Here is an 11,122-nt window from a genome sequence, read left to right as displayed (position 1 = left end):
GATTTCACCTTGAGAACCTCATTTGAAATCAGTTGGTAATATTGATTTTGCAAAAAAAAAAAAAAGAACTAATCCAAAGTCCTGCAGTAACTAGAAATAATGTGTTAAAAGTAGCATTCTGGTGCAAGATGGCTGCCGTTCCTCAAATACTTTCCCAGCACATGCTGAAAGAAATTTGATTGCACTCTTTTTCCTTACATATGGAGCTGAAAAGCTCCTACATTAGAGCAACAACCTGTGTGACTGAATGTAAAACTGTTGCAACATGTCAAAGCTCTAATCTTAGAAAGAAATCCAGGCGACAGTTTGATATTGATAACATCTTTATTTGGATGAATTGTGGGGCTTTGGTGACTTGCACACCAAGTTGTACAGCAGGGTTTAATAAGGGGTTTCTGGTGAAATGGTAAACATCCTCAAAATGAGGTAACAACAACCCCGTGATATGAGGTCAGCAGCGGGACGGGCCTCCACAACACAAGACTCACGCACTCTGATATCTACAACCACCCTAAGCTTTACAGCATGCAACGGCTCTAAATGTTGTGCAGAAACACACGGAATGCTTCTTTAAATTCACTCGCAAACCCTGTGAAAACATCGTAATATTTTTATTATTTAGATTAACTGACTCCTTTGTGGGTAACAGCCAAGTGTGACGACACGCTGGCTCCATACACTGAGAGATCTGCAAACACACAGCGCCTTCCAGCACTGAAACAACAGAACAAATCATCACAGACACGTACACACAAAACAACTTTCATCACTTGCATGAGAAGACATAGACGTGGCCTGAGAGGCACAGAATAAATAGGATGAGGGGTGAAATCTGCGACTGCCGTTAAATGCTTCACTCAAACAGCAGGTCTTCATCCGTCTCCTCCGTCAGCATGTTGGTGGGCTCAGCGATGGGACCCAGCAGAGCCAGGCGCGCCGCAATCTCCAGTTCTGTCCTTTCCCTGAGCTGCTTCTTCTTCTCTTGGATCTTCTTCAGCCTGGCAGAGGAGGAAAGATTTTCAGAGATATAACATAAATATCAGGTTGAAGTAGTGTAAATTTAAAGAAGTGGGCAGGTGGTCTAAAAGAAACAGTCTTAAAAAAAATAACTAGCCATGCAGCTGCTGCAACTAAGCACTTCATTGGAAAAAGGGCTGTTTAATTTTTTTTTAAATAAACTGCCACTAGAGAAAATGTTTTCACCTGTAGAACTCCTCTCGTTCCCTCTCATCCAGCTCTGTGATGATGTAGGTCAGGGTTCGATCAATCCGGGGAATAATCACTGCAAAGTGGGACGAAGATGAGCTACAGTAACAATCAATTTGTCCTTAAATCTTTGAGGAAAAAGGCAACGATTGTGTGAAAAGGTGTGAGTATACCGTGCTCGATAGCGTTCACACGGCGGTTGGTAATCTTTATGGCTTCATCCAGAGTGACAAAGGATGTCTACAGGCAGAACATGTGCAAAATGTGTCAGAATCTCTCAATCACGCTAATTTATTTAACTGAAAATACTGTGGTAAATTTTACTAGCATTTCATTAAAAACTAAAAATTCAAGTTCTAGACAACAAATAGTTAAAGACACAAAATCTACTATATACTGCTTTAAAAAGAAGTCATAATGCAGAATAGCCCCTTTTAAATTGCTATATTATTATACCAAGGATATATTATTGGCTTATTATTATTGATACATTATCATGCATACAGCATTTTAATGTTTACATGGAGGTGAAGCTAATTTTATCTACCTTATGCTATTGGGAAGTTTCATTTAAAACGCTGATCATGTGTTTTGCATGTAAAACCTCTTCAAAGTAATCAGTAACTATTGCTGCCAAACAAAATGAATTGTAGAAGTATAAAGAAGTATAAAATGGACACACTCAGGTAAAGTACACATAAGAAATGACTAATAAAACTGAGGTGAATGAACCTCAGCATATTTGTTACAGCGCCCCCTACCTGTAAGGAGGCCAACTCCACCAGCAGCTCAACAGCTCTGGCGTAGTTCCTCTTCAACCTGGAGAGCTGCTCCCCTCCTCTGGCCAGACCAGTCAGCTCATAACCTGAAAGACACAGTGAGGGTGAGGACTGTCCCTCGCAACTCATGAAAACTAATTTCATGTTAGCATGACTTACTGTCCCCGCCTTCTTGGTAGTGCTCAAAAACTGGAAGGGTGACACCTAAAAAAAAGAATAATACACATATAAGAACGGGTCTCATCAGCAGTGACTGTGAACAGTGAACAGGTGATATTTTCAAGCCTAACCTGCCACATTGTCTTTCTTGGCTCGCACCTTCACTTGGGCTTTATTGACATTCTGGATTACTGTTGTGCTGTGGACAGAATTACAGATGGAAGTTACTGATGCATCTGTACCAAACACCAAATTATATGACCTTTTTCTGATTCCTACCTGAAGTCTCCAGCTGTGAATTTGGCTTCAGCCAAAGAGAACGCCGCCTCTCTCATCACCTCTCCCATCTTAGTCTTCGTCTAAGGAAAGGAGATGAGAAGACACAATTCCACCTTTAGAAAACCATTCAGAGCTATTAAACAAATAAATGCATGGAGATCAAAGTCAGCTGGCGATCATTTTCAACCGACTTCGATAATTTTGCGGAGGATCTGGCGGAAGCGCATGGAGAGGGCGTCAGATTTCTTCTTGAGCAGGTTGCGGCCGGTCTGAGCCCCTTTCAGCCGAGCCTTCATGATGGTCTGAGCCCTGCGAGCCCAAACAAAACAGATTTTAAATGCTGTATTTGGATCCAACCAATTACAAGCAGACATGATTCAAATATTTCCAGATGTTACCCACAGAAAGCATGGACACTTTATTCACAGCATGGACAACAATTCTCCAGCTTTTGCCAGTTGTGACCTGCTAACAGGCAGCCATTTGTTTTGTCTGATGTCCCCCCTCAGCCCTCTCAGATGGGCTCACATATTTCCTTATCTCACCGCTTTGATGGAAGGGACGCCTGCATGGAATTGTTGAATAATCCGGGACATTGTTGATGTTAAGACTTGGTCTCTTGGTTTAAAACTGACTTTTTGACCATTTATATGTCATTTTTAGGGCATTTTGAATGTGTGTGTGTTTAGTGCTAGTTTTCAAGCAGCCTTAATCGCTTCACTTGCTGTTAAGACTGTCTCAGGTTGAAAACTGAGGTGTGTCCTGAACGGCCAGATCACAGCTGGTAAGTCATTCAGACATATACTAAAGATCAGTATGACAAATATGTGCATATATATTATCAAATCATGACCCCATCAATCATACTCATCAAGTATATACTCCAGCTCACTGATATTTACAACCTAGAACTGGTACTTGAGCATTTATCAGAAAAAGCTTCATCCAGGTCAAACCACACAGCCACAAAGGCTTCAAAAGTTGCTTAGTTAATATGGTAAAATGATCAGACCTAACAGACAACACAGGAAACTTCACTGCTCAGTAGATACTCAGGTTACACCATGTTAAAATCCAGACTTTTGCAGTGTGTTGCAGACATGTCTCAGACTGACAGCTCACTCTGGGGTCACATTAGAAACATCACATGACAAAAGGACTCTTCCTCTTTTACACAGCAACCTGGCACTGATACAAGCTATAACAAGGGTTGAGTCACACTGCAGAACAACACTGTAACCCCTAGAGTGAGATTAATAGAAATTTCCATCAGGCAACAGCAGGAAATTATCAATCTGAGAGTCTGGAAAGAAATAAGTCAACAAAACAGCCTTACAAAAGCTGGCTAAGAAGCTCTAGTGAGTTAGCAACTAGCTAGCAAACAAGCTGCTTACATTCTGGAGGGGAATATGTCGATCCTGTCTTTTCCAGACATCTTCTCGTCCTTTGGTCGACAGTTGCGGTGTTCTGTTTACTTTTCGTATCCTAAAATTAACACTGAAACGTTGACTTATATCCTACTCTATTAACCTCTGTGTGTAACGCAGAAAACCGTTGATTTTCGTGCAGGATTAGAGGCTCAGATCGAGCGGATGGTCGTGATCTTGTCCGACTCTCCGTCCGTGATGATCAGCTGGTCTCTGGTCATGTGACTGAACCGAACGCGTTCTGGACATGCGCGCGTCGAAAAGCTCTGACGATCTTTTCCGGGTCGAGAAATTAGCCCACCCATGAATGTGAGCTAGCGGGCCCGAATTCTTCATTTAAAAAATCTCCAGAGAGAATATAAACGGACATCTAAACACTTCCAGTACAGAACATTCCAGTGTATCGTTCTGTAACCATATGACACAGGTGAGTTTTTATTGAAAAAGCCGATGTTTAACGGGGAGTTGTGAACACACGGGGCTACTAGATTGCTAGCTAACTGCTAGCTTCGACACTAGTGCATGTGCCGCATGTGAGTTGGGAACCGGGTTATTAGCTGGGAAGCTAACGGATATTAAAGTGACTGTTTTTGTCCTAGAATAGATTATCGTCTTGTGGTATGAAATCTAGTTTCTAGCTAGAGTCGCTGTTAATATACTACCATCATTTTAATCTATGTTTGTCTTATTTTTCAATAATGTTATGTCAGTTTTCTCTCTTAACTGAAACAGTGAGGGGCTTCTCATTTGTCTACATTGCATCATCCCATTCACAGCCAAACATTTGAAATAAAACTGTTCGTGTCCACGCTGCCAGTTCACTTAATACCACTTCATCTCCCTGCAGCTATTTTTGGGTTATTTTCCAGGCTAAATTCAGCCGTTTGACCTCCTGAGGTGGAAAACCACCCAGAAACAGAAATAACACTGTGTCATTCAAAAGCATGTAGACCGTTGATTTAATATTTGAGCGGTGTTTGTAATATTCTGCCCATCTCATTTCTATCATAGAGGATGGACGGACATCACCCTGCACAGCACCACACGTTAAATCCTCCATCAGTGACCATACATATGAATCAACCCCCCCACACACAGTTTTAACAAGAACTCTAAAGCCTTCTAACCTTCATTTTGGAGGCATTTATAGCAGATCTCATGTGTTAGACTGCTCCAGTTTCAGCTAGTTTAGTCCAGTAAAGTGGCAACTGAGTGTTTGCAAGAAATCTTTCCATCTAACCCCTGATCTGAATTGGTGATTAAAGTCCATTGTCAGTAAATCAATTTTAAACATTAGCAACAGCTAAGAATCAGAAAATGTGCATGTATTTTTCAGTAAAATCGCCAGGAAGGTGCTTGTAGCTCACTGGTTCCCAGCCTTAATGGCTTGTCGTGACTCCTTCCATCATCACAAGCTATAGCGCTAATGTGGGATGTGATTCCCACATTTAAGGGGGCACTCAGCGATTCAGTATTCCACTTCTACAAATTTGGGTCAGACCTGTTCAGAACCTGAGCAGCAGAGGTTGAGATGTCCGGACATGTAGTTTCTAGCTCAGGCCTACATTTCCCAGAATGCAGTGTTCGTTAGACCCTCCATGCCAAGTAAATGCTCACATTTTTGTAACTCCACACACCCAGTTTCTGCTTAAAGAAGAAAATAAGAATAATTTATTCAAGATGAAGCGATATAACCTTGATCACATCACTATGACATCATCAGGGTTATTTTCTCAACCCCCCCAGAAGTACAGAGGCCATTGTACTGACATTTTTAACTAATACTTTAAATAGCGTAATACTTTCCAAAATCATGTAAGACTGCTGGTTTGTCCCGTTCCAGGAGGATCTGTGGCAACGCCGTCTGCTTCAGGTAACTAACCCCCGCCTCTCTTTGTGTCTCTCCTCTCAGCGATGCCGGGGCTCAGCTGTCGATTTTACCAGCACCGGTTCCCAGAGGTGGAGGATGTTGTGATGGTGAACGTGAGGTCCATCGCCGAGATGGGCGCCTACGTCAGCCTTCTGGAGTACAACAACATCGAGGGCATGATCCTCCTGAGCGAGCTGTCACGCCGACGTATCCGCTCCATCAACAAGCTCATCCGCATAGGCCGCAACGAGTGCGTGGTTGTCATCCGAGTAGACAAAGAGAAGGGTGAGTGCAGGCGGGAGGGCGCCAAACTTCGAGAGACGAAACCTTTTGGCTGCCAGTAGCAAAGTGGCAGGTGGAAGAGACACAGTGCACCGAACACAGCAGAAATGTGTGACTGAACTTTAATAACAAGATAAGTGGAAAGAGAGATGCAATTTTTTCCATTTGTTCTGCAAAAATCTTCTGTTCCTTGGATAGTAACAACCACTAGAGAAGTCGTACTGTTGTGATGTTCCTTGATTGTTTGTGTGCACATCTTCAATTTGCAATTTGTGCATAAAACAACTGAAGTGGAAATGCGGAAGATTCCAGTAAACCTTGAAATGTCACAAAGTTTTAATGCTTGGCTAAGGCGCGGAATGCAACAAAGTGCGATGGAGACAGACATGGCCAAGAAATCACGACACGATGTACATGAAGCTTGTGACTTGAACGTCCACTGAAGCTTCTGCTGTCCTGCAGAGATGAAAACTAGCAGCAGACTGAAACACCACGTCTGTGAAACTACTTCTGAGTTTTGACTGGTGCTCATTTAATTACATCATCTTGCTGCCTCCTCTTCTTCTGCAGCGCTTTAATGGCACCACCACCAGCTGTGTCTTCTCTAACAAGCTCCTTATAATCACAGTAGTGGATGGAAATATGTGTTCATTTCCCTTTTCATGTGCTGATTTTCTTGAAATTGAGTTAAAATTTGTGCTGCATTTCAATGGAAGCCCGGCTCTAGTCAGTTGTTCTATTAGTTATATTGTCTGAGGCTGCAAGTAATGGCATTATCAGTCGTTATCGGTGCATCAGGTTAGGGCTGCAAGATGTATCGTTCCAGTATCGACATCGTGATGTGATAACGTGCAGTAGTCAGATCACATGATGTTTGATGTCAATTTAGACAAATGAACCCAAACACATCATGTTATAAATTTTTTGCTGCTTCATACCAAAGGAAAACTCGAATGTGACGAATCTACAAGAGGAATCTGTCTGATTAACATTATTCACTTCGATTTAAGGCAGTGGAGGAGAGATACGCCTGGTTTACCCTCAGCATCTGAGCAATCCCAGCAATTGAGTTTTGATGACGTACTTTCCATTACTTCTTTCTGTTTGCTCTGTTGTTTTTGTCTGGTTTGACATCTCTGTTTTATTTATAATGTATAATTAGGACTGTGACTGGCAGCGTTTTTCATTTGAATGTGTCAAACCTGCAACAGAGAAGGTCTAAAAGGATGAACTGAACAACAGAGTGATTCAAGTTATCAGTTCCTGTACTTTTTTACATAACTCTTCTCTGCTTTGTCTTCAGGATACATTGATTTATCAAAAAGAAGAGTTTCACCAGAGGAGGCCATCAAGTGTGAAGATAAATTCACCAAATCTAAAACTGTAAGTCGACCTGCGTTCTTCATTTGTGTTCCCCATTCACGCACGAGAAACGTATCATAAGTGAAAGCAAACAGACCATCACCTTTGTGTACATTTCTGGATTGTTACACGACTTTTCGATCCCTTCTGAATGCTGTGACGTGTTCATGAGCGCGTGTTGCTGTGTTTGCAGGTGTACAGCATCCTGCGACACGTGGCGGAGGTGCTGGAGTACAGCAAGGACGAGCAGCTAGAGAGCCTGTACCAGCGCACCGCCTGGGTCTTCGATGAGAAATACAAGCGGCCAGGATACGGCGCTTATGATGTCTTCAAGCAGGCCGTATCGTAAGTGGTTTGTCCCGAGCGGCCGACGTGAGGCTAACCGCAGCAGAACGTACGCAAGTAATGTTTGATTTGGTGAATTTAGATGGCGAATGTCTTCCCTCCCCCCAGAGATCCTTCCATCCTGGATGGGCTGGACTTAACAGAGGAGGAGAGGAACGTGCTGATCGATAACATCAACAGGCGACTCACTCCACAGGCTGTCAAAATCAGAGCAGGTAACAATATAGTACCATTTGACCATTATTCAGTATTATCAGAATCAATACTTTATTGATCCCGCAGAGGGATTTGGGTCAGTTGCAGCTGCTGCCATTGTGCAACAGTAATAAAACAGGAAGAGGAAATAGGAAATAGCTTCAATATAAACCAACCACAAATAACAATATGAAATATGTAAATATATAAAACTATGTATTATGCTACAATAATAATAAGAATACTAGAATACTACTGCTGCTAATGCTAATACTATAATAACAACAATACTAACAACAATAATAATATATAGTAGTCTAATAGTAATAATATACTCATAGCAGTAAAATAATGTTATATAAATAATATACATATCCACCGTAGTATTGCACCGTTGAATTATTCTACATGTTAATGAGATTATTATAATGATGAGGTAATAAGATAAAACTTTATTTAATCCCACGCCGGGATGTAACAAGTTATTTACTGAAACTTTCTCGGCCACACTGGATGTGGCCTGCGAGCACAGCTCCTGTTCACGGTCTTCCTCTCCCACCTGCAGACATCGAGGTGGCGTGCTACGGGTACGAGGGCATCGATGCCGTGAAGGAGGCTCTGAGGGCCGGGCTCAGCTGCTCCACGGAGGCCATGCCCATCAAGGTAATCCTGCTGTTCCAGCCACCCTCAGCTCCACGTTCGTACAGTGATGCTGATTCAGTCATGAATAAAGAGATACGCTGTTTAGACTAAAATGAAACACTCGCTGCTTTAGTCGTAATTGAATACGCTTATTGCTCTTGGCAGATCAACCTGATCGCTCCCCCTCGCTACGTGATGACCACGACCACTCTGGAGCGCACAGAGGGCCTGTCTGTCCTCAACCAGGCCATGGCTGCTATCAAGGAGAAGATTGAAGAGAAGAGAGGCGTCTTTAACATCCAGATGGAGGTGAGTGAAAGCCACTTCCTGTCCTCTGCACGATGCTTTCAAAGATTTACTCTTTAAGTTTGACTGTTTTGCATAAATGTGTTTTAAGTTGTAATCAGGCTTTGATGTACGGAGAGAAGTGGTGGAATTTACTTTAACATTTACTCTGTGATTATTTACAAATTTTAATTATTATTATTAGTTATTTTTTTCTGAAGAAATGAAAGATTAAGTTTTCCATTATGGGTCGAGAGAATTCTCGTACTTCTGAATCTGAATTAATTTAAAATCCCTCTTGGATTAGCTGCAAAATGTATCGTCACAAAGCTGAAAACAGGCGGTTTTCTTACGCAACGGCGCTACAAACAGTTCAGAATCAGCTTATGTGTCCACATACGATGAATCTGACTCCGGTTTGAATGTTGCACTTACGGTACTTGCATAGAAAAAAAGACACAAAAGACTGAACAATTAGCTAAATTTTGCAAAAATATAAAATAATATATGCAAAGACTGATGAGGCAATAAACAACATATAAATGAATGAAATGTACAACGTGTGTGGATTTATGTTTGATGATCTCATAGAATATGATAGATTGCTGTAGATTACGATGTTTACGAACCAACAGTATATAAAGTCGTTAAAATTAGCTCAGCTTTAAAGTAAAATGCAATTTACACATGAACCGAGCAGTAATATTAATCCCAAAACAGCATAAATAATAGTAAAACACCAACAGGGAGTATTTTACTGCAGAATGAGTACTTTTCATACTTGAAATACATTTTGCTGATAATACTCAGAATGCCGAATGTTTAGTTGTTAGTATTTCCACTTCTACTTAAATAAAGGATCTGAATATTTATCACTGAGTGTTTGCACCAGGAAAGTAACGTAAAAGTCAGTATTTAACCTCAACTATGAATCTACATTTGAGCACAAGCTACAAACATTAACACAGATTCCTCCCTGGGCAGAGATGTCTGTCAGTTTATAAAATTATTTTCCTGGATTTCTTTGCATAAGTCAACAACATTAAATAAAAGGACGTTTAGGTCTATTAACTACAGGAGTATTAGTACTGTGGTTTAAGAGAAAAAAAGATTTTGGAAATATAATTTAAAGATTTGTAAAATGAGGGGAAAAAAAGACTTTATTTTGAAAATAAATTCATGTTATATTCCTTAAACGGAACATTAATATTTTTCTCAATATTCCAACTTAATACTCACGTTTTAACCTTTAATTCATGAAATTAGACATTTTTTTTTTTTTGTTCTTATCTGGGATTACACAGACTTTTAACGTGTTTTTATTATTTTATGCATTGGCACAAATAACTGAACTCCGCTTTGTCCCCTTTAGCCGAAGGTGGTGACAGACACAGACGAGACGGAGCTCGCCCGGCAGCTGGAGAGGCTAGAGCGGGAGAACGCCGAGGTGGACGGAGACGACGACGCAGAGGAGATGGAGGCCAAGGTGGAGGACTAGGGCCGGTCCTCGGAGGAAGGCGGGCGAGGGGAAAAACCATCAGAGGAGAAACACGGGCTGATGTGGCAGCCGTCACTCAGTCCAACAGATGTTAACTTTCACATTGCAAACATTAACCGGCGTTTATAGGTCATTGGCAGACGTCCCAGTTTGTTCATTAGCAAGGTTTGTTTCAGGGGACGGCAGCACAAGAAGCTGTCGTTTTCCCCAGACACGGACACAAGAAAAGTTAAATTACAAATAAAACATCAATATAGTTTCTATTTTTAAGTACATCGATTTGAATAAATACTCTGAGACAGCTGTTTACAAGCAGTGGCCTTCACTTACTGTTGCTTTAAGAGCCCAGTGTCTTCAGTATCCATGGCGCGTCATCTCTGGCTGGTCACTGGGTGTGATTGATTTAAGAGGAAACACATAAGCTGGTCTGTCTCAACACCGGTCAGCGGTGACTTTATGTGCTGTTTTCTCTTCCAGTTCAAGGGTTTTTACTGGTGAGACCTGCTCTTGTTTAGCTCACATGGCATCAATAAAGTCCTGGAAGTTTTGATCTCAATGCGTCTTTGTCAGCTGCTATCAGTAGACTGAAATGACACTAATTTAAGGATTGTTCTCTTTTTTTTAAACAGCAAATATAGGTTCTCTTAGAATAAAACTCAAGTGAATCTCAAAATGTATCGTCACAAAAACAAGTATTTAGGCTTTGACTTTCTCTCTGTTCTAACCTTAGATTGCCAGATGGAACCATGAGAAATGAATGCCTGTCAAACCATCCGGTACAGTAATTTTATCA

At 41.3% G+C, this 11,122-nt stretch overlaps 2 protein-coding genes across 2 annotated transcripts; one reads left to right on the top strand and one right to left on the bottom strand.

Annotated features, from left to right (window-relative positions):
- Positions 1 to 319: 319 nt before the first annotated feature.
- atp6v1d (ATPase H+ transporting V1 subunit D) lies at positions 320 to 4,054 on the bottom strand. Its single transcript, XM_041958174.1, has 9 exons — positions 3,818 to 4,054; positions 2,615 to 2,732; positions 2,424 to 2,503; positions 2,276 to 2,343; positions 2,145 to 2,189; positions 1,968 to 2,071; positions 1,380 to 1,446; positions 1,204 to 1,282; positions 320 to 998 (listed from the first exon to the last, which is right to left on the bottom strand). Exons 1-9 carry the CDS (start codon positions 3,856 to 3,858, stop codon positions 854 to 856), a joined length of 747 nt encoding a protein of 248 aa, XP_041814108.1. The 5' UTR covers positions 3,859 to 4,054; the 3' UTR covers positions 320 to 853.
- A 76-nt stretch (positions 4,055 to 4,130) lies between these two features.
- Positions 4,131 to 10,877, top strand: eif2s1b (eukaryotic translation initiation factor 2, subunit 1 alpha b). The gene is made up of 8 exons (XM_041958173.1): positions 4,131 to 4,277; positions 5,763 to 6,005; positions 7,306 to 7,385; positions 7,558 to 7,709; positions 7,818 to 7,924; positions 8,470 to 8,567; positions 8,712 to 8,855; positions 10,204 to 10,877. The coding sequence occupies exons 2-8, from the start codon at positions 5,765 to 5,767 to the stop codon at positions 10,327 to 10,329; spliced, it is 948 nt and encodes a 315-aa protein (XP_041814107.1). The 5' UTR covers positions 4,131 to 4,277; positions 5,763 to 5,764; the 3' UTR covers positions 10,330 to 10,877.
- Positions 10,878 to 11,122: the final 245 nt, after the last annotated feature.

Source organism: Chelmon rostratus, chromosome 18 (assembly GCF_017976325.1).
Source record: "Chelmon rostratus isolate fCheRos1 chromosome 18, fCheRos1.pri, whole genome shotgun sequence".
NCBI classification, from domain to species: Eukaryota; Metazoa; Chordata; class Actinopteri; order Chaetodontiformes; family Chaetodontidae; genus Chelmon; species Chelmon rostratus.
This window is presented reverse-complemented; position numbering and strand designations above follow the sequence as displayed.

What these genes read in the sequence shown, in the direction of transcription:
- atp6v1d (XM_041958174.1), bottom strand. Translation starts at nt 3,858, where the DNA reads ATGTCTGGAAAAGACAGGATCGACATATTCCCCTCCAGAAT. An exon ending in CTACCAAGAAGGCGGGGACA is followed by an intron (nt 2,072 to 2,144) that starts GTAAGTCATGCT and finishes TGTGTCTTTCAG; the next exon opens with GTTATGAGCTGACTGGTCTG. An exon ending in TGGAGTTGGCCTCCTTACAG is followed by an intron (nt 1,447 to 1,967) that starts GTAGGGGGCGCT and finishes TTCTGCCTGTAG; the next exon opens with ACATCCTTTGTCACTCTGGA.
- eif2s1b (XM_041958173.1), top strand. Translation starts at nt 5,765, where the DNA reads ATGCCGGGGCTCAGCTGTCGATTTTACCAGCACCGGTTCCCAGAGGTG. An exon ending in CCGAGTAGACAAAGAGAAGG is followed by an intron (nt 6,006 to 7,305) that starts GTGAGTGCAGGC and finishes CTTTGTCTTCAG; the next exon opens with GATACATTGATTTATCAAAA. An exon ending in TCTTTAACATCCAGATGGAG is followed by an intron (nt 8,856 to 10,203) that starts GTGAGTGAAAGC and finishes TGTCCCCTTTAG; the next exon opens with CCGAAGGTGGTGACAGACAC.